At 30.1% G+C, this 23,831-nt stretch overlaps 1 protein-coding gene and 1 pseudogene across 1 annotated transcript; both read left to right on the top strand.

Annotated features, from left to right (window-relative positions):
• Positions 1–10,829: 10,829 nt before the first annotated feature.
• LOC117932180 lies at positions 10,830–13,953 on the top strand (annotated as a pseudogene).
• A 6,412-nt stretch (positions 13,954–20,365) lies between these two features.
• LOC117932179 (cytochrome P450 704C1-like) lies at positions 20,366–23,386 on the top strand. The gene is made up of 6 exons (XM_034853284.1): positions 20,366–20,736; positions 21,336–21,551; positions 21,631–21,921; positions 22,005–22,331; positions 22,617–22,820; positions 23,029–23,386. The coding sequence occupies exons 1-6, from the start codon at positions 20,392–20,394 to the stop codon at positions 23,230–23,232; spliced, it is 1,587 nt and encodes a 528-aa protein (XP_034709175.1). The 5' UTR covers positions 20,366–20,391; the 3' UTR covers positions 23,233–23,386.
• The last annotated feature ends 445 nt before the right edge of the window (positions 23,387–23,831 follow it).

Consider the following 23,831-nt stretch of genomic DNA (forward strand, 5'->3'; position numbering starts at 1 on the left):
AAAATAAGATGAATAACATAATGATAAAAAGATTATACAATAAATGAATACTAATAATAATAATAATGAAAATGATACTAACAATAATAATAATACTAATAATAACAATAATAATACCAATAATACTAGTAATAATAATAATAATAATATAATATCCCCAATCACCTGCAATTTTTTTTTTTTTTTTTTTGAGAATAAATAAGTAGATGGATAAGTGAATAAAGCAAGAAAAATAAATAAGTGCCCAATGCACGTAACAATAATCTAAACATTAAACTATAACACAGATAAAAATAGAAAATAAAAATAGAAATAAAAATAGACAAGATATCAAATTGACACAATCAAAATAATTGAAAATTCATCTCAAGCAATCCAAAAAAATATAAAAAATAAAAAATCAAGCCAAATACTCGCCTAATCTTAAAAATAAATCAATCAAGAAATTAGTCTTAAAGAATTAAGCCTAAAGAAAACATCTAAGTGACCCAGGTAACCTAAGTGGAAAGTGTCAAGGTGAATTAGGTTGAAATTAAATTAAGGAGGTGTCTAAGTGATTGAAAAAAAATGTGCTAAGTGACCTAGGAGTGTACCTAATGGGCCAAGTGCAAAAGTGGGTCTAAGATGCTGCCCAATGGGTCATCAGAGAATTATCGTAAAGTATCAAATGGACACATAATAGAACATGTGCTAGTAGGACAAATAGAGGGTCTACAATTACCAAAATAGTTTATTAATTAAAGCAGTAATTAATTTAATTAGTTTTTCCTATCTTTGATAGTTGACTGTGGTCTTGTATTATTAGGACCAGAGTCAATGTATTTACCATACATAATATATAGAGTACCTTAATCAATACCTATAAGGAGCCACTCATATCTCTTTCCTTCTTTGATCATCTTATATGGTATAGAGTTGTTCTAATCAAAGTACTTCACTTGTTTGGCCGTCCACCGAATTATACAAAATTACGTGTTTATGGTTGCTTGTGTTACCCTTGGTTAAAGTCATACACTCTAAACAAGCTCAAACCTCGCACTATGCCTTGTGTCTTTCTTAGGTATTTTCTTATGTAAAGCACATATATAAATTATTTGACCCCATATACCAAGGGCATCTTCATCTCTAGGGTATGCCCTAGAAGGCCTTGTGTTACCCTTGTAGACCATCGTGCTACAAAAGGATATCAACAATGCCCTAAAATTGATTATACAAACACTTTTAGTCATATCATCAATCCAATGACAATTAGAGTTGTTATCTATCTTGCACTTTCTTGTGGATGCATGACATATCACTAAGGAGGCCTACATGTTTCAACCACCAAGTTTCATCGATCATGCCTCTCCAAAGGATGTCTATGAATTGCACAAAGCTCTCTACATACTAATCAAGCCAACACTTAGGGCATGATACACTAAACTCAAGAATTTCTTATCATCCTTTTATTTCTCAAATTCTCATTCAAACACCTCCTTGTTTATCTACTCTCGTGTAGGAATTCTAATATACTTATTGGAGTATTTTGATGATTTTATTGTGATAGGAAGCAACACATGTCGGCCCAATATATGTGGAAGTTCTTACTTCTTACATAAATATATTAACTAATGGAATAACATAAAATAAAACCATTTACACACAAAGACACATGAGGTTTGATCAATCATGACTATTGATGAGACATGATTCCACTAAATGATACAAAAATATTATAAATGACATAAATAAATATAAATAGTAGGTCTCAAGTGTTTCCTTCCTCTTTGTACATCCACCTTAAACCATGCTTTATCCGGTGTCTTTTAATTTTCTTCACAACTCTATCTGAAACATAGTTCTCACAAGTTCATATCTCTCCCATAACTTTTCTTTCTCTTATGACTTAACATATTTATAGAAATATTCTTTTAGGTTTTTTTTTTTGTTTTGTTTTGTTTAAATAAGAATCTAATTAAAACCATATATAAACTTATGAAATATTTTATATATTATTCTTTTTACAAAAAAAAAAAAGTCAAATTAGGAATTTGAGACACCATTCAACAATTTTCACCTTGAATCAAAGTACATTAACTCATGACAAATACCTGATAATTTGTTATACTTGAATGTTTTCAAATTAACAAAAATGGATGTGAGAAAAATATTAAAATGGATTATATTAATAGTATTAAGATGTTAAAAAAAATTATGCTTCTTTCAAAATTATTAAAAACGAAAATATTTTTATTTTATGTTTTTATTTCAATTTCTAAAGAAATATTTTAGTAAAATATAAATATAAAAAAATGATGATGATGATATGCGGCCGTCGCCAACAAAACCGTGTATTCACATTTCCTAATTTATATTTCATGTTTCTCGTGGTTAAAGCATAATCATCTTATGTCCATTATATGCTTTTAAGTTTTAACTATCCCTAAAGCATGATTTCCCAAAGAAATATCTAAGTTTTGAAAAAGAAAAGAAGAGGATGGTGAGTGCCTAATCACTTTCAAGATATCTTACACTTTTGAGTTTTGGGTCAAAATGACCCATTTATATAAAAATAAAAAATATTAAATCCAACCATTTTATGAAACTTATGTTCAAATTAGCCTTTTTGGTGTCACGTAGGAATCATGTCATATAAATATATATTTTTTCAAAATTTTAGTTAAAGTTTCAATTGGCATCTGAGGCTTCATTTTTGAACTGAAGTTGTAGTTGCCAACCGAGCCTTCAGTTTTTGAATTAAAACCGCAATTGCTGATTGAGGCTTCATTTAATTTTTTTTTTTACTTTAAAATTTAATTAAAAACTATTAAATTATAATTTATTATTGAAATTAAAAATATATTCTTTAATAATAAATTATTTATATTTAATCTTAAGAATCTAGTATTACTTCAACAAACATAAATTGATAAATAGAAGATATTATAAATGAATATTTTATTTATTAATAAATTAATAATCTTAAAATAATAAATTTATATAACATATAAATAAGATATAAAATTGTATAATTTATTAATTTAAGATATTTAATTTTTCATTTTTTAAGATATTAATTTATTTGTATTATTTTAAATTTATCTTTATCAAAATAATAGTATACTCTTAAGCCGTAGTTGCCAACTGAGGCTTCAGTTAATATTTTCTTTTTAACTTTCAAATTTAATTAAAAATATTAAATTACAACTTATTATTGAAATTAAGAATATATACTTTAACAATAAATTATTTATATTTAAACTTAAAAATCTAGTATTACTTTAATAAACATAAATTGATAAATATAATACAATAAATGAATATTTTATTTATCAATAAATTAATAATCTTAAAATAATAAAATTATATGACATAAAAATAAGATATAAAATTTTATAATATATTAATTTAAGATATTTAATTTGTTGTTTTTTAAGATATTAATTCATTTCTATTATGACAAATAAAAATTTATTGAAATAATAGTATACTCTTAAGTTTCCATATATATATATATATATATTGACAAAATTAGTTAGAAAAAGTCTACTACAAAATATAAGTTTTAGTAATTTTATCAAATTCACAAAAAATACCCACTAAACATTTATATAATAGGAAAAAAAAAACATATATAATCTCATTTGCCTCCACAAGGAGAGAACCTATAGATAAATTTGACATAATACAAATAAATTAATATCTTAAAAAAATAACAAATTAAATATCTTAAATTAATAAATTATACAATTTTATATCTTATTTATATGTTATATAAATTTATTATTTTAAGATTATTAATTTATTAATAAATAAAATATTCATTTATAATATCTTCTATCTATCAATTTATTTGTTGAAGTAATACTAGATTCTTAAACTTGAATATAAATAAATAATTATTAAAATATATATTTTTAATTTCAATAATAAACTATAATTTATTAGTTTTTAATTAAATTTTAAAGTTAAAAAAAAAAAATAATTGAAGCCTTAATTGGCAATTGAGGTTTTAGTTCAAAAATGAAGTCTCAGTTGTCAATTGAGGTTTCAGTTAAAAAAATGAAGTCTTCATTGATAACTGCGGCTTCAGTTCAAAAACTGAAGTCTTAGTTGACAACTGCAGCTTCAATTTAAATATGAAGCCTCAGTTGCCAATTGGGGATAAAACTAAAATTTTGAAAAAAAAAAAAAAAATTTCTATGACATGGCTCTTACATGGCACCAAATACGCTAATTTGAACATAAGTTTCATAAATTGGTTAGATCTAATATATTTTTGTGTACAAGCGTCGTTTTGACCCAAAACTCAAAAGTCTGCTGGATTTTTCATGATAGGCATGTCTACTCAGTACATGAAGTGGGTTACCAAAATTTGCTTTCGATTTGTTTGTTTTCCTAATTTGTTCTGATTAGGCTTGATGAATTGTACTTAGCCTTTGATAGAGATAACCCAACAAACAACCCAAGAAATGGAGAATAAGTCCCAGATTGCTACCCCACGGGACCAAAATGTGTCCAATTTATTAAACGTATGGGTGGACTACCACCCTTTACTTTTATTAGATGTGTGGTTGCTGCCCTATGACTATGATTCATGTTAAATTGAATAGGTGGGAAAGGCCGAAAGGGCATTTACTTCTGCCATTACTGTTGTATTCTTCAAAAGTAGGACAGTGCAACAACTAAAACTACCCCAGGGAGGATTAGTTAACTGGCACACTTGATGCGAAGCTCAAGCGACACGCTTTAAGACCCAACAAACAGTATTGGAATAATTGCCTAAGAAAGCTAAAATATAGATTTTTGATAGAACACCGACCCAACGTTTATAAGTGAAATGCGAACCAAAAGTATAAGCAACAAACCTTGACCTAATGATTACAATGGAATCACGAACCGAAGGTATAAAGTTGAACGCCATAAGGAAGAATCCCTGATAAGTTCATAGTTCTTGAAGAACCAAAAGAAGAGCAAAGCCTCACATTTTCTGATTGTTTTATTCAATAAAAAATATCCCCTATTACAATGAGTGCATTATATTTATATGTCATGAAAAAAACTTACTAAATATTAAAACCCTAAATAAAAGTTGATTTGGTTTGAAATTAGCAAATCCAAAATAGGAAAATAGCTAAAAAAAACGTACTAAATATTAAAACCCTAAATAAAGGTTGATTTGATATGAATTAGCATATCCAAAATAGGAAAACAACTAAAAAAACGTTCTAAATAATAAAAACCTAAAATTAAGGTAGATTTGGCTTGAAATTAGAAGCTTTAGAATATGAAATAACTGATATGAAGCTAGAAATCCAATCAGTCATTAATCCACACCATAAATCACGCCCAATCAAGCTAGATTAGCCCTCAATAACTTGGATTAAATTTATTACACCTTCATCTTCCTTTGGGCCAAACTTGGAATGTCCTGGGTTAGAATCATCCCAAATCTCTTGAATTAGCCCATTAAGTGCTTCTTTGATCTTCTTGGATCTTGCTTTAGAAATAGGCCTAACTGGAACATGCAATGGATCCTTGAATGCTTGTTGATTCTCATCAACACTAGTCCAGCAAAGCTGCATTAAGGTTCCAGCACTCTCGCTGGGTAGCTTTCAAGTTTCAGCAACACTAAGATAATACATAATATGATGCCAGTGGGTGAGTATTAAATAATGTCTGGATCTTTGGTTCTTTTTCTCACTTGGGATGGTGCGTTTGGTCACTTTTATCAGTGGCATCATTTAGATGGGGAAAGCGTAGAAGCGAGTAGCGGTTAAGAATTGGGTGAGTCCAAGGACGACTAGTGGTCCAGCCTTCCAAACCACTGCAAAAATCTGCCTAGAACTAACTCACTTCCGCACTAGGATTTCATGGCCTTTTCCCATTGTGTCCACCCTAGAACTAACTCACTCCCTAAGTCAAAAGTGATCTTAAAATCAACCCAGGCTTTTCTTGGACATTTTTTACATGTCTCTTTTGCTCTTACTCTCCCCCATTTTTCTCATAGCTCTAGTCCATAACGAAAGAATCATCTGAAAAGGGTTGAGAGAAACCAGTGATGGTAAGTCAGAATGGTCAGGAGCTTTGGTCAAGTTGTTAATAATTTGTCTGATAAGTCATAACACTTGTTATCCATTGGGTGTTGAAAAATTTAATCTAGAAGTTTAAATGTGGATGCAGCCCTAGTAGCAAAAATTAATTCAAATTTGTGGTGGATTTGTGTTACGTATGATTGGTGCCATTGGTTCTATTTGCATTAGTCAAAATGTCGGGACCATTCTTTGGCCCACCCAACTCTTTGCCCTCCCTTTGATGGATCCGACTCTTTAAATTTAAACCAAGAGCATGTTTACCTCACGTACATTATACTTTCAAGCTTAGAATTCAAAAGAATATAATTATAATCTTCCTTTTTTCTCTCCACATGCCATTGGACATTTTTTACCATTAAATAAAATCAAAAGATTTTGAAAGCCAAAAAAAAAAAAAAAAAAAAAATGTAAGTTTGAAAAAACATTAGAAGAAATAATAAGGTCGAAAGAAAAAGAAAAGATAAAAACATGGCCTTTTAACGTAGCAACAAAGCCTTTGAATGATGGAGTTTTGTGTCCAAATGACTCATGTATACAAAAAATATATTAGATCTAACCATTTTATGAAACTTATGTTCAAATTAGCTTCTTTTGTGTCACGTAGGAGTCATGTCATAGAAATATATATATTTTTTTTCAAAATTTTAGTTAAAACCTCAATTGGCAACTGAGTCTTCATTTTTTATCTGAAGTCGCAGCTGCTAAAGGCTTCAGTTTTTGAACTAAAGAATCAATTTCCAATGAGACTTTAGTTAATTTTTTTTTTTACTTTAAAATTTAATTAAAAACTATTAAATTATAGTTTATTATTGAACTAAAAAATATATATTTTAAAAAGAAATTATTTATAGTTAAGCTTAAGAATCTAGTATTACTTCAACAAACATAAATTGATAGATAGAAGATATTAAAAATTAACATTTTATTTATTAATAAATTAATAATATTAAAATAATAAATTTATATAACATATAAACAAGATATAAAATTGTATAATTTATTAATTTAAGATATTTAATTTATTGTTTTTTTTAAGATATTAATTTATTTGTATTATGTCAAATTTATCCATAGGTTCTCCTCTTGTGGAGGCATGTGAGGTTATATATATATATATATATATATATATATATATATATATATATATATATATATATATATATATAATTTTTCAACATATAAATGTTTAGTGTGTATTTTTTGTGACTTTGATGAAACTACTAAAAATTACATTTTATAGTAGAATTTTTCTAACTAATTTCATTAACTAATTTTGTCAAAAAAATCAATATATAGAAACTTAAGAGTGTACCATTATTTCAATAAAGATAAATTTGTCATAATAAAAAAAAATTAATATCTTAAAAAAAAAATTAAATATCTTAAATTAACATATTATAAAATTTTATGTCTTATTTGTATGTCATATAATTTTATTATTTTAAGATTATTAATTATTGATAAATAAAATATTCATTTATTGTATTATATTTATCAATTTATGTTTATTGAAGTAATACTAGATTTTTAAGTTTAAATATAAATAATTTATTATTAAAGTATGTATTTTTAATTTAAATAATAAGCTATAATTTAATAGTTTTTAATTAAATTGAAAGTAAAAAAAAAAAAAAAAAAAAAATAACTGAAACCTCAATTGACAACTACGACTTAGGAGTATATTATTATTTCGATAAAGATAAATTTGTCATAATACAAATAAATTAATATCTTAAAAAATAACAAATTAAATATCTTAAATTAATAAATTATACAATTTTATATCTTATTTATATGTTATATAAATTTAGTATTTTAAAATTATTAATTTATTAATAAATAGAATATTCATTTATAATATCTTTTATTTATCAATTTATATTTGTTGAAGTAATACTAGATTCTTAAGCTTAAGTATGAATAATTTATTACTAAAGCATAGATTTTTAATTTCAATAATAAATTGTAATTTAGTAGTTTTTAATTAAATTTTAAAATAAAAAAATTAACTAAAGTCTCGGTTGGTAATTGAGATTTTAGTTAAAAAATGAAGCCTCAATTGCCAATTGAGGCTTCAGTTAAAAAAATAAATCTCAATTGACAACTGCGGTTTTAGTTTAAATATTGAAGCCTCAATTGACAACTGTAACTTTAGTTCAAAAATGAAGTCTCAGTTACTAATTAAGACTTTCATTGAAATTTTTAAAAAATATATATTTTTATGAAATACTCCTACCATATACCGAAGATGCTACTTTGAACTTTCATAAAGTGGTTTGATATAATAATTTTTTTTAATACATGGGCATTTTGACCCAAAACTATACATTTCTACCTACCTTTATGGGGCAAGGAACTCTATAGCTGTCTAAAAAGGTGGGCCAACCTTCTCGTAGGCTTAGTTGGGGACTTGTGATACTTGAAAAGACTCACTCATGCATTCAATGTTGGTCCCACTCTCATATATTTGATCGTGTGCTTCACGGAAACTAATTACGGATATATTTTGGTATTTAAATTTTATAGATATATAAAAAGAAATTATTAAATATTTATTTTATAAAAATATTAGAAAAAACTCAAAAATAATATATATATATATATATATATATATATATGTGAAACCAAAGTTTGGTTAATCTTGATTTTGATGATAACAAAATAAAGTTTAGAACTAATGATCATATTTTAAGTGTGATTAGGCAAGACGACTTCCAAAGTGGCAATCCAAAGACAAATCAAGCCAAGGAGAAATCATGAAGAAGAAGACCACCTCAAAGAGAATAGTTTTTTCAAGACCAAAACTTCTTAAGATCTCTTTGTAAGGTTGTTGGTGCATTAGGACTTTCATGCATTTCATTATTTATTTATGCACCAAAATCATCCAAGAGTAATATTGTTTTAAATATCTTAAAAATTGGATGATTTCATGTTTTCAACTAAAACCTTGTGTTAAATAATTTTCAAACTTGTGTTAAAAGGTTTGAAGTTGGAAAAGGTTGAGTGTTGAGCCAAAAAAATGGCTCAACCAATTCAACTGGTTGACCGGTTGTGCTCGTCCGGTCGAAGACTGGTTGAGGGAGGCCAAAAAGTTTCTCTCTCTCCTAGTGGCCTTCTTTTCCCGGTCAAGATTGAACCTCAACAGGTTGAGGTCCGGTCGAGGTCCGGTTGAGGTCCGGTTGAGGCCCAACGGTCACTTTCCCTAACGGCTAGTCAACCGGTCGACCCCTAGCTCGATCGGTCGAACCCCCAATGGCTAGTTTGACTTTTTTCTTCTATAAAAAGGCTCCAATCTTCATTGTTTCATAAGCTTAACCTTCCCAAATCATTCTTGATTATATTTGAGCCTTGGAAGAGTGTTTTTGAGTGCACCATTGTTTCATAACTTGCATATCTTTAGTGCACCATTCAATCCTAGTTTTTCTTATATCTTTGAGCCTAAAGTTCTATTACTAGGATTTTGAGAGATCATTATTTGTATATCTTTGTGAGGAATTTTCTCAAGTGTGGGATATCACTTGAGGGGTTGTTCAAGAGTGGGATATCTCTTGAGAAGTGTAAAGGGTGCTTGGAGCCAAAAGTACAAGAGGGTGAATTGGAACCATAATCCAATTGTAAAGAGATTGGAAGCTTGGTTGAAGCTTCAAGATAGTGGAACCCTCACTTGGTTAGAAGGTTGAGGAGAGTGGATGTAGGCAAAGAAGTGCCGAACCACTATAAACTCTCGTATTTGCACTATTTCTTCCCTAACTCTTTTAAATTATATGCAATTGTCTTTATTTTGTTTATTATATAATTGCATATAATTGTCTCTTATTTTTGCATAGTTTAAATTTGTGAAAAAGAGACCATCACCCTATTTACACCCCCCCCCCCTTTAGAGTGATTACCATAGTTTGGATTAGCCTCAAATTCCTAACAATATATATTATAATTATTTTAATAAAAATTGATATATATTGAAGGATATAATACATTTTTTATATATTAAAGAATATAAAAGAAATATTTATATATATAAAAGTATTTCTTATTTAAAATGTTAATCATTTTATTTATAAATTTATATTTTTTGTATTTAATTGTTATAATTAAATTTATCTTATTTATAATCGTTTTATTTTAATTAATTTATAATATATATTAATAAATCTTATTTTTTTTATAAATTTTATTTTATAAACTAATATATATGAGACATCTTCTCAAACTAAGAACAACACAGTTTTACTTGCAATCGATCCCATATCAATTTCAAAGTTTCAAATAAAATGGAAGCTTTTTATCAATTAATAATATCATCGAAATATCGGTAAATTATGAAAATATTGATGATAAATGAAGAAGAAAAGGGAAATGTATTTCCATGACTTGGTGTGGGTTTTAATATATTAAGAGTTCTCTAACCGTAATATCCGTGGAAGAGTAGACTTCAAAGATGCTTAAAAATATAATAACAATATACTTAGAAAAAAATTCAATATAAAAATTAATATGTCTAGAAATATGAGAATCCCCACAATGTCAAACTTTGATAAGATACCTTTTGATATAGTATAATAGTTTTTTTAAAAAAACATATATAGTTTGAATGCTTAGAAAATAATTTATATCTCAAGGTTTTTTTTATTCTCTTTGAGGAGTAGAAGGTAAATTGCAAAAGAAAAACTTCATTCAAATCAATGAATTGTCTGATCATGGATTCAGTCTCATGGATATATAATAATAAAGTTCAAGTAACACACGGCCACTCTTCCAAGATCCAAAAGCAATCCATTTTTCTACCCATGTATATCTTGAAGCTCCTTCTTTCATCAACGTCCAAGATGGTGTCTATGGACTTTTTCTGCAACCCCATGTACCTGGTTTTCGCAATTTCTGCTCTAACCCTTGCTTTTCTCATGAAAATCTTAGTGGGAAAATCAACAGAAAAGAAGAGGAGGTATCACCCTATTGGCGGTACAATCTTCAACCAGCTCTTCAACTTCAACAGGTTGCACCACTACATGACTGATCTTGCTGGGAAGCACAGGACTTACAGGCTGCTCAGCCCCATTAGGAATGGGATTTTCACTGCTGACCCAGCTAATGTCGAGTATATACTCAAGACAAACTTCGAGAATTATGGCAAGGTAAAGGTTCTCAATCAAAACTCATTTCTTATTATTACTTGTTTCTTGAAGAAATTTGCAGGAATATCAAGGTTTTGGCTGTATGGGTTTTAATGGACTGAAGAAATAAGAAATAAAGAACTAAGTTGACTTCAAGAGGGTTCTTTCTTTGGTTTTTTTTTTTTTTTTTTGTGTGTATGCCTATTTATAGATAGACAGGGGAAACAACTATGGAGAGTGATTTTGATCAAACTTTGGAAATTATCAGGAAAAGGAAAAGGAGGGAATTTCAAGTTATCTTCCACCCATCCAGCATAGGATAAAACCGGGGAAACGATAATCAATTCATGCCAAAGCTCAATTCTTACATCAAGTATCAACTAATTTTTGGATTTTTCTATTTCATCTTGATTTGCCTTGGGAAAAAATGGAATTGTTGTGAGAGTGCCAATGATTTTCCAGCCACTGGGGATCTTCCACTATGATTAACTTCAGGGTTTATCCTTTGAACCCCAAAATTTGAGGTTTTGTTTGTTAATTTATTTATTTTTGAATGGGGAATGGAGTTCAAAACCTGAGGTTGGAGCTCAAAATTTTGGTTCTTTGAAAACTTTGTGCAGGGCTCCTATAACTATAACATTCTGAGGGATCTACTTGGTGATGGAATTTTCACAGTTGACGATGAGAAATGGCGGCAACAGAGAAAGGTATCGAGCTATGAATTCTCTACAAAGGTATTGAGGGACTTCAGCAGTGTAGTTTTCCGAAAGAATGGGGCAAAACTTGCTATAGTAGTGTCTGAAGCTGCAAGCTCCAACCAGACAATGGATATTCAAGTAAGGTTATTTACATGATGCCGAATTCACATATAGAACAATCATCTTGTCTCTTGATTAATACAAAGATTCTATGCAGGGTCTTTTTATGAAAGCAACCTTAGATTCGATATTCAAAGTTGCATTTGGGGTAGAGCTAGACAGCATGTGTGGATCAAATGAAGAAGGCACCAAGTTTGGCAGCGCATTTGATGATGCGAGTGCCATGACCCTTTATCGGTATGTTGATATCTTCTGGACAATCAAGAAAAGTCTGAATATCGGTTCAGAAGCCACGTTAAAGAGGAGTATCAAAGTGGTTGATGACTTTGTGTACAAGCTAATCCACAGCAAGACTGAACTAATGAAGAATTCACAAAATGATTCTTCAGTGAGTGAATCACCTAGTAATTGTATTTTTCATCAAAATATGGAGCATAATTAATCTCACTTTTTCATTATGTGTTATGGCAGATGAAGAAAGACGATATTTTATCAAGGTTTCTGCAGTTGAAGGACATAGAGATTGATCCAAAATACTTACGGGATATAATCCTCAATTTTATAACTGCTGGAAGAGACACGACAGCAACTGCTCTTTCCTGGTTCATTTACATGCTTTGCAAGCATCCCACCATTCAGGAAAAGGTGGCACAAGAAGTGAGGGAAGCGATCAACCTGAAAGAGGCCACAAACTATGCCGAGTTTGCAGCCAGTGTTACTGAAGAAGCTCTGGAGAAGATGCAGTATCTCCATGCTGCTATAACTGACTCTACGACTCTATCCTGCAGTTCCTGTGGTAATGAGCATTGTGATTTTGTAGTCATTCGCACATACATATGCATAGATTTGAAGCTTTCCTGGTTTTGAATTAACTCCCAACAATAATTGGTTTTTCATCAAGAAAGGCATAGGACAACTATATCAAACTATTTGATATATATATATATCTGGGAAATGATTCTAAAGCATTGATACGTTGGTCTTCTCCTTTTTTGACATCTTCCTAGCAAATTTTCATCTTCTGCATTATATTTTGTGCCAAACAGTTCTGAAATCTCAAATTTTCTAACTCTGGGTTTGCAGGATGCAAAGATTTGCTTTTCAGATGACACGCTGCCAGATGGGTTCAGTGTGAAGAAAGGAGATCTGGTGTCTTACCAACCATATGCAATGGGCAGGATGAGATTCGTATGGGGCGATGATGCAGAGGAATTCCGACCAGAGAGATGGATTAATGAGAAGGGCCTTTTTTGCCCAGAAAGCCCTTTCAAATTCACTGCATTTCAGGTTAGATTTTACATTCCATTATTTCATGCTTCAAACTCGCCTTCACCCCATATAAGTTTACTCTTCTGTTCAACATTTCTCCATGGAAAATGTATCAAGGAAAAGACCTTTTTCAAGTTTAACAACTCCTATCCATGTCCAGAAAGGGATATGAGAAATATTACTAAGTTCATGCTCATGAAGAAAGCTAAAATCAGTTTCTGTTGGTTAACAGGCAGGCCCGAGAATTTGTTTGGGAAAGGAGTTTGCTTATAGGCAGATGAAGATCCTCTCAGCCATTCTGTCCGGTTGTTTTGTTTTTAAGCTGAGCGACGATAAGAAAGCTGTGAATTACAGGACAATGATCACCCTTCATATTGATGGAGGCCTCCATGTTCGTGCTTTCCACAGGCCAGACACAAAGATTCTGGAGGCTTGAGATGTAGCTGGCTACTCACTGTATCCTCCCAAGTGTGAAATTAGAAGAAATATACAGGAAATAGCATCTGGTAACACCTCCTTGTTTATCTACTGATTACTACTCAAAAACCACATATTTTAGATACTAACTTTCATGAGTTTTACACCTTTTGAGTAGTAATTATGCCTAATTTGCCCAAGTAATACATTACTACCCTTGCAAGTGATTCTAATGGTTCTTTGTGAGTTTTGGAGATATTTTAAGGTGATTTTTGAAGCATGGAGTGACAAATGGAAAATGAATGGAGGAGGGTACATAATGTGGTCATGAGGAAGAGGAAATGCACTTGAACCAAGCTTTGAAGCTTAATTGAAGGTGATGGAGATGGATTAAACATGAAGAAATGAGAAAAGTTGTAAAGAGGAGCCGGAATAGCATAATTGTCGGTTTCGCATGACCATGCGAAATTTTCGCACAGTCATGCGAAATGAGACAGAAAGGAGGTGGCCACAGCATAAAGGGAAATTTTGAGGAAGTGATTTCGCATGACCATGCGAAATTTTCGCACAGTCATGCGAAACGCTCCAGAAGAACGAAATTAAAGCTTTTGGATTCTCCACTTCGCACCATCATGCGAGATTGCTAGGGCTCGTGCGAAAGTGCATTCTCTCCAGATTCCTTGATGAAGAAGCATCTAGAAGACCTCTAAAATGTTGCCAAGTGTCCTTTTTACCTTGGCCTATAAATAGAAACGAGATGGACTCATTTAAGAATTCTAACTTTTGATACATTTTCTAATTGTAGAACTTTTTAGATTTCTTTTCTCTATATAATTCTCTACTTTCCTTCATTTTCTCTCATTTTCTCGGTAGCCAAACATGTCTTGTGAGATCAAATCTCCAAGCATGAGTGGCTAAATCTCGTTTTTCTCGGAGGAAGGAAGATCTAAAGGCAAGATCTATGGTGAATTAGAGAATTGAGCTTGATTTGCAAAGGTAATTTGATCCAATTGATTGATTAATTGAAATTTGGGGATTTTTCTCTTCAAATTATCTTGGATGATTACTACAATGCAAGCTAGGTAGATTCATCAAATTCTTAATGCTAGATTTGATGAGATTGAATAGTTGCATTGTGTGAATCATTGGAAGATAGTTTAAGATGAATTGAATTTATGATTCAAATTGATCTCTTGGATTAGATTACCTAATTTTAAGAGAAATTAGATCTAGATCTAAAGCTAAATCAAAAATCGGTTTAGATGAAAATTTAGGTTTTCAATCTAACTTGATGAAAATTAGATCTCAACACCTATTCACCATGGAAATTGCTCTCTAGAAAATCCTAACTCCGAGAATCTCACATCTTATTAATTTTCTTCTCTTTTACACTTCATTTTCAATTCAATTTGAGTACATTGCTATCTTGAGATTTTATCATGCAATTTCAAGTAAATTTCATTTGTTCACCATCATTTCTTATCATCTCGTTCAAGCCTTAATTACCAAGAATAATCCATCCTTGTGGACGATACCTAAAAACCACTATACTACAGTAGTTTGTACTAAAACCACTTTTTGATCGGGTACAAATTGCTATAGAATAGTGAATTAGGTTATAAATTTTGTTTTGATCCAACAAACGACAAAATCCGAGCGATCATCTACTCTCATGTAGGAATTCTAATATACTTATCGGAGTATTTTGATGATTTTATTGTGATAGGAAGCAACACATGTCGGCCCAACAAAAGCTTTGATATCGTTTGTTATATGTGTGGAAGTTCTTACTTATTACATAAACATATTAAGTAATGGGATTACATAAAATAAAATCATCTACACACAAAGACACATGAGGTTTTAACGTGGTTTGATCAATCATGACTACTGACGAAACATGATTCCACTAAACGATAAAAAATATTATAAATGATAGAAATAAATATAAATAGTAGGTCTCAAATGTTTCCTTACTCTTTGTACAAACCATGCTTTATCGGGTGTCTCTTAATCTTCTTCACAACTCTATCTGACACATATAGTTCTCACAAGTTCATATCTCTCTCATAACTTTTTTCTCTTATAACTTAACATATTTATAGAAACATTCTTTTTGTTTTTTTTTTCTTTTTTAAATAAGGAATCTAATTACAACCATATAGAAACTTATGAAATATTTTATATATTATTCTTTTTACAAAAAATAAATAAATTAGGAATTTGAGACACCGTTCAACAATTTTCACCTTGGATCAAAGTACATTAACTCATGACAAATACCTGATAATTTGTCATACTTGAATGTTTTCAAATTAACAAAAGTGGATATGAGAAAAATATTAAAATGGATTATATTAATAGTATTAAGATGTTAAAAAAATTATGCTTATTTTAAAATTATTAAAAACGAAAATATTTTTATTTTATGTTTTTATTTCAATTTCTAAAGAAATATTTTAGTAAAATAGAAATATAAAAAAATGATGATGATGATATGCCGCCGCCGCCAACAAAACCGTGTATTCACATTAATCCACACCATAAATCACGCCCAATCAAGCCAGATTAGCCCTCAATAGCTTGAATTAAATTTATTACACCTTCATCTTCCTTTGGGCGAAGCTTGGAATGTCCTGTGTTAGAATCATCCCAAATCTCTTGAATTAGCCCATTAAGTGCTTCTTTGATCTTCTTGAATCTTGCTTTAGTAATAGGCCCAATTGGAACATGCAATGGATCCTTGAATGCTTGTTGATTCTCATAAACACTAGTCCAGCAAAGCTGCATTAAGGTTCCAGCGCTCCCGCTGGGTAGCTTTCAAGTTTCAACAACACTAAGATAATGCATAGTATGATGCCAGTGGGTGAGTATTAAATAATGTCTGGATCTTTGGTTCTTTTTTTCACTTGGGATGGTGCGTTTGGTCACTTTTATCAGTGGCATCATTTAGATGGGGAAAGCGCAGAAGCGAGTAGTGGTTAAGAATTAGGTGAGTCCAAGGACGATTAGCGGTCCAACCTTCCAAACTACTGTAAAAATATGCCTAGAACTAACCCACTTCCGCACTAGGATTTCATGGTCTTTTTCCATTGTGTCCACCCTAGAACTAACTCACTCCCTAAGTCAAAATTGATCTGAAAATCAACCCAGGCTTTTCTTGGACATTTTTTACATGTCTCTTTCGCTCTTACTCTCCCCCATTTTTCTCATAGCTCTAGTCCATAATGAAAGAATCATCTGAAAAGGGTTGAGAGAAACCAGTGATGGTAAGTCAGAGTGGTCAGGAGCTTTGGTCAAGTTGTTAATAATTTGTCTGATAAGTCATAACACCTGTTATCCATTAGGTGTTGAAAAATTTAATCTAGAAGTTTAAATGTGGAAGCAACCCTAGTAGCAAAAATTAATTCAAATTTGTGGTGGATATGTGTTACGTATGATTGGTGTCATTGGTTCTATTTGCATTAGTCAAAATGCCGAGACCATTCTTTGGCCCACCCAACTCTTTGCCCTCCTTTCGATGGATCCGACCCTTTAAATTTAAACCAAGAGCATGTTTACTTCGCGTACGTTATACTTTCAAACTTAGAATTCAAAAGAATATGATTATAATCTTAATTTTTTCTCTCCACATGCCATTTGACATTTTTTTACCATTAAATAAAATCAAAAGATTTTGAAAGCCAAAAAAAAAAATATGTAAGTTTGAAAAAACATTAGAAGAAATAATAAGGTCGAAAGAAAAAGAAAAGATAAAAACATGGCATTTTAACGTAGCAACAAAGCCTTTGAATGATGGAGTTTTGTGTCCAAATGACTCATGTATACAAAAAAAAATATAGATCTAACCACTTTATGAAACTTATGTTCAAATTAGCCTCTTTTGTGTCACGTAGGAGTCATGTCATAGAAATATATATTTTTTTTCAAAATTTTAGTTAAAGCCTTAATTAGCAATTGAGTCTTCATTTTTTATCCCAAGTCGCAACTACCAAAGGCTTCAGTTTTTGAACTAAAGCATCAATTGCCAATGAGACTTCAGTTATTTTTTTTTTTACTTTAAAATTTAATTAAAAACTATTAAATTATAGTTTATTATTGAACTAAAAGATATATATTTTAATAATAAATTATTTATAGTTAAGCTTAAGAATCTAGTATTACTTCAACAAACATAAATTGATAGATAGAAGATATTAAAAATTAACATTTTATTTATTAATAAATTAATAATATTAAAATAATAAATTTATATAACATATAAACAAGATATAAAATTGTATAATTTATTAATTTAAGATATTTAATTTTTTTTTAAGATATTAATTTATTTGTATTATGTCAAATTTATCTATAGGTTCTCCTCTTGTGGAGGCATGTGAGGTTATATATATATATATATATATATATATAATTTTTCAACATATAAATGTTTAGTGTGTATTTTTTGTGACTTTGATGAAACTACTAAAAATTACATTTTATAGTAGACTTTTTCTAACTAATTTCATTAACTAATTTTGTCAAAAAAATCAATATATAGAAACTTAAGAGTGTACCATTATTTCAATAATGATAAATTTTTCATAATAAAAATAAATTAATATCTTAAAAAACAAAAAATTAAATATCTTAAATTAACATATTATAAAATTTTATATCTTATTTGTATGTCATATAATTTTATTATTTTAAGATTATTAATTATTGATAAATAAAATGTTCATTTATTGTATTATATTTATCAATTTATGTTTATTGAAGTAATACTAGATTTTTAAGTTTAAATATAAATAATTTATTATTAAAGTATATATTTTTAATTTAAATAATAAGTTATAATTTAATAGTTTTTAATTAAATTTGAAAGTAAAAAAAAAAAAAAATTGACTGAAGCCTCAGTTGGCAACTACGGCTTAGGAGTACACTATTATTTTGATAAAGATAAATTTGTCATAATACAAATAAATTAATATCTTAAAAAATAACAAATTAAATATCTTAAATTAATAAATTATACAATTTTATATCTTATTTATATGTTATATAAATTTAGTATTTTAAAATTATTAATTTATTAATAAATATAATATTCATTTATAATATCTTTTATTTATCAATTTATATTTGTTGAAGTAATACTAGATTCTTAAGCTTAAGTATGAATAATTTATTACTAAAGCATAGATTTTTAATTTCAATAATAAATTGTAATTTAGTAGTTTTTAATTAAATTTTAAAATTAAAAAAATTAACTAAAGTCTCGGTTGGTAATTGAGATTTTAGTTAAAAAATGAAGCCTCAATTGCCAATTGAGGCTTCAGTTAAAAAAATAAATCTCAATTGACAACCGCGGTTTTAGTTTAAAAATTGAAGCCTCAATTGGCAACTGTAACGTTAGTTCAAAAATGAAGTCTCAGTTACTAATTAAGACTTTTATTAAAATTTTAAAAATATATATATTTTTATGAAATACTCCTACGATATACCGAAGAGGCTACTTTGAACTTTCATAAAGTGGTTTGATATAATAATTTTTTTAATACATGGGCATTTTGACCCAAAACTATACATTTCTACCTACCTTTATGGGGCAAGGAACTCTATAGTTGTCTAGAAAGGTGGGCCAACCTTCTCGTAGGCTTAGTTGGGGACTTGTAATACTTGAAAAGACTCACTCATGCATTCAATGTTGGTCCTACTCTCATATATTTGATCGTGTGCTCCGTGGAAACTAATTAGGTATTTATATTTTATAGATATATAAAAAGAAATTATTAAATAATTTTTTTTATAAAAATATTAGAAAAAACTCAAAAATAATATATATATTGTAATTATTTTAATAAAAATTGATATATATTGAAGGATATAATACATTTTTTATATATTAAAGATTATAAAAGAAATCTTTATATATATAAAAGTATTTCTTATTTAAAAATGTTAATCATTTTATATATAAATTATATTTTTTGTATTTAATTGTTATAATTAAATTTAACTTATTTATAATAATTTTATTTTAATTAATTTATAATATATATTAATAAATCTTATTTTATTTATAAATTTTATTTTATAAACTAATATATATGAGACATCTTCTCAAACTAAGAACAACACAGTTTTACTGGCAATCGATCTCATATCAATTTCAAAGTTTTAAATGAAATGGAAGCTTTTTATCAACAATATCATTGAGATATCGGTAAATTATGAAAATATCGATGATAAATGAAGAAGAAAAGGGAAATGTATATTTTCATGATTTGGTGTGGGTTTTAATATATTAAGAGTTCTCTAACCGTAATCTCTGTGCGTAATCTCTGTGGAAGAGTAGACTTCAAAGATGCTTAAAAATATAATAACAATATACTTAGAAAACAATTGAATATAAAAATTAATATGTCTAGAAATATGAGAATCCCCACAATGTCAAACTTTGATAAGATACCTTTTGATATAGTATAATATTTATAAATAAAAAAAACATATATAGTTTGAATGCTTAGAAAATAATTTATATCTCAAGGTTTTTTTATTCTCTTTGAGGAGTAGAAGGTAAATTGCAAAAGAAAAACTTCATTCAAATCAATGAATTGTCTGATCATGGATTCAGTCTCATGGATATATAATAATAAAGTTCAAGTAACACACGGCCACTCTTCCAAGATCCAAAAGCAATCCATTTTTCTACCCATGTATATCTTGAAGCTCCTTCTTTCATCAACGTCCAAGATGGTGTCTATGGACTTTTTCTGCAACCCCATGTACCTGGTTTTCGCAATTTCTGCTCTAACCCTTGCTTTTCTCATGAAAATCTTAGTGGGAAAATCAACAGAAAAGAAGAGGAGGTATCACCCTATTGGCGGTACAATCTTCAACCAGCTCTTCAACTTCAACAGGTTGCACCACTACATGACTGATCTTGCTGGGAAGCACAGGACTTACAGGCTGCTCAGCCCCATTAGGAATGGGATTTTCACTGCTGACCCAGCTAATGTCGAGTATATACTCAAGACAAACTTCGAGAATTATGGCAAGGTAAAGGTTCTCAATCAAAACTCATTTCTTATTATTACTTGTTTCTTGAAGAAATTTGCAGGAATATCAAGGTTTTGGCTGTATGGGTTTTAATGGACTGAAGAAATAAGAAATAAAGAACTAAGTTGACTTCAAGAGGGTTCTTTCTTTGGTTTTTTTTTTTTTTTTTTGTGTGTATGCCTATTTATAGATAGACAGGGGAAACAACTATGGAGAGTGATTTTGATCAAACTTTGGAAATTATCAGGAAAAGGAAAAGGAGGGAATTTCAAGTTATCTTCCACCCATCCAGCATAGGATAAAACCGGGGAAACGATAATCAATTCATGCCAAAGCTCAATTCTTACATCAAGTATCAACTAATTTTTGGATTTTTCTATTTCATCTTGATTTGCCTTGGGAAAAAATGGAATTGTTGTGAGAGTGCCAATGATTTTCCAGCCACTGGGGATCTTCCACTATGATTAATATCAGGGTTTATCCTTTGAACCCCAAATTTTGAGGTTTTGTTTGTTAATTTATTTATTTTTGAATCGGGAATGGAGTTCAAAACCTGAGGTTGGAGCTCAAAATTTTGGTTCTTTGAAAACTTTGTGCAGGGCTCCTATAACTATAACATTCTGAGGGATCTACTTGGTGATGGAATTTTCACAGTTGACGATGAGAAATGGCGGCAACAGAGAAAGGTATCGAGCTATGAATTCTCTACAAAGGTATTGAGGGACTTCAGCAGTGTAGTTTTCCGAAAGAATGGGGCAAAACTTGCTATAGTAGTGTCTGAAGCTGCAAGCTCCAACCAGACAATGGATATTCAAGTAAGGTTATTTACATGATGCCGAATTCACATATAGAACAATCATCTTGTCTCTTGATTAATACAAAGATTCTATGCAGGGTATTTTTATGAAAGCAACCTTAGATTCGATATTCAAAGTTGCATTTGGGGTAGAGCTAGACAGCATGTGTGGATCAAATGAAGAAGGCACCAAGTTTGGCAGCGCATTTGATGATGCGAGTGCCATGACCCTTTATCGGTATGTTGATATCTTCTGGACAATCAAGAAAAGTCTGAATATCGGTTCAGAAGCCACGTTAAAGAGGAGTATCAAAGTGGTTGATGACTTTGTGTACAAGCTAATCCACAGCAAGACTGAACTAATGAAGAATTCACAAAATGATTCTTCAGTGAGTGAATCACCTAGTAATTGTATTTTTCATCAAAATATGGAGCATAATTAATCTCACTTTTTCATTATGTGTTATGGCAGATGAAGAAAGACGATATTTTATCAAGGTTTCTGCAGTTGAAGGACATAGAGATTGATCCAAAATACTTACGGGATATAATCCTCAATTTTATAACTGCTGGAAGAGACACGACAGCAACTGCTCTTTCCTGGTTCATTTACATGCTTTGCAAGCATCCCACCATTCAGGAAAAGGTGGCACAAGAAGTGAGGGAAGCGATCAACCTGAAAGAGGCCACAAACTATGCCGAGTTTGCAGCCAGTGTTACTGAAGAAGCTCTGGAGAAGATGCAGTATCTCCATGCTGCTATAACTGAGACTCTACGACTCTATCCTGCAGTTCCTGTGGTAATGAGCATTGTGATTTTGTAGTCATTCGCACATACATATACATAGATTTGAAGCTTTCCTGGTTTTGAATTAACTCCCAACAATAATTGGTTTTTCATCAAGAAAGGCATAGGACAACTATATCAAACTATTTGATATATATATATCTGGGAAATGATTCTAAAGCATTGATACGTTGCTCTTTTCCTTTTTTGACATCTTCCTAGCAAATTTTCATCTTCTGCATTATATTTTGTGCCAAACAGTTCTGAAATCTCAAATTTTCTAACTCTGGGTTTGCAGGATGCAAAGATTTGCTTTTCAGATGACACGCTGCCAGATGGGTTCAGTGTGAAGAAAGGAGATCTGGTGTCTTACCAACCATATGCAATGGGCAGGATGAGATTCGTATGGGGAGATGATGCAGAGGAATTCCGACCAGAGAGATGGCTTAATGAGAAGGGCCTTTTTTGCCCAGAAAGCCCTTTCAAATTCACTGCATTTCAGGTTAGATTTTACATTCCAATATTTCATGCTTCAAACTCACCTTCACCCCATATAAGTTTACTCTTCTGTTCAATATTTCTCCATGGAAAATGTTTCAAGGAAAAGACCTTTTTTAGCAACTCCTATCTATGTCCAAAAAGGGATATGAGAAATATTACTAAGTTCATGCTCATGAAGAAAGCTAAAATCAGTTTCTGTTGGTTAACAGGCAGGCCCGAGAATTTGTTTGGGAAAGGAGTTTGCTTATAGGCAGATGAAGATCCTCTCAGCCATTCTGTCCGGTTGTTTTGTTTTTAAGCTGAGCGACGATAAGAAAGCTGTGAATTACAGGACAATGATCACCCTTCATATTGATGGAGGCCTCCATGTTCGTGCTTTCCACAGGCCAGACACAAAGATTCTGGAGGCTTGAGATGTAGCTGGCTACTCATTGTATCCTCCCAAGTGTGAAATTAGAAGAAATATACAGGAAATAGCATCTGGTAACACCTCCTTGTTTATCTACTCTCATGTAGGAATTCTAATATACTTATCGGAGTATTTTGATGATTTTATTGTGATAGGAAGCAACACATGTCGGCCCAACAAAAGCTTTGATATCTTTTGTTATATGTGTGGAAGTTCTTACTTCTTACATAAACATATTAAGTAATGGGATTACATAAAATAAAATCATCTACACACAAAGACACATGAGGTTTTAATGTGGTTTGATCAATCATGACTACTGACGAGACATGATTCCACTAAATGATAAAAAATATTATAAATGACAGAAATAAATATAAATAGTAGGTCTCAAATGTTTCCTTACTCTTTGTACAAACCATGCTTTATCGGGTGTCTCTTAATCTTCTTCACAACTCTATCCGACACATATAGTTCTCACAAGTTCATATCTCTCTCATAACTTTTTTCTCTTATGACTTAACATATTTATAGAAATATTCTTTTAGGTTTTTTTCTTTTTTAAATAAGGAATCTAATTACAACCATATAGAAACTTATGAA

Source organism: Vitis riparia, chromosome 15 (assembly GCF_004353265.1).
Source record: "Vitis riparia cultivar Riparia Gloire de Montpellier isolate 1030 chromosome 15, EGFV_Vit.rip_1.0, whole genome shotgun sequence".
NCBI classification, from domain to species: domain Eukaryota; kingdom Viridiplantae; phylum Streptophyta; class Magnoliopsida; order Vitales; family Vitaceae; genus Vitis; species Vitis riparia.

Excerpts from the sequence above, each read along its gene's own strand:
- LOC117932179 (XM_034853284.1), top strand. The coding sequence starts at position 20,392 with ATGTATATCTTGAAGCTCCTTCTTTCATCAACGTCCAAGATGGTGTCT. Across the intron at positions 21,922-22,004 it reads ATTCACAAAATGATTCTTCA|ATGAAGAAAGACGATATTTT; the intron begins GTGAGTGAATCA and ends GTGTTATGGCAG. Across the intron at positions 22,821-23,028 it reads TCAAATTCACTGCATTTCAG|GCAGGCCCGAGAATTTGTTT; the intron begins GTTAGATTTTAC and ends GTTGGTTAACAG.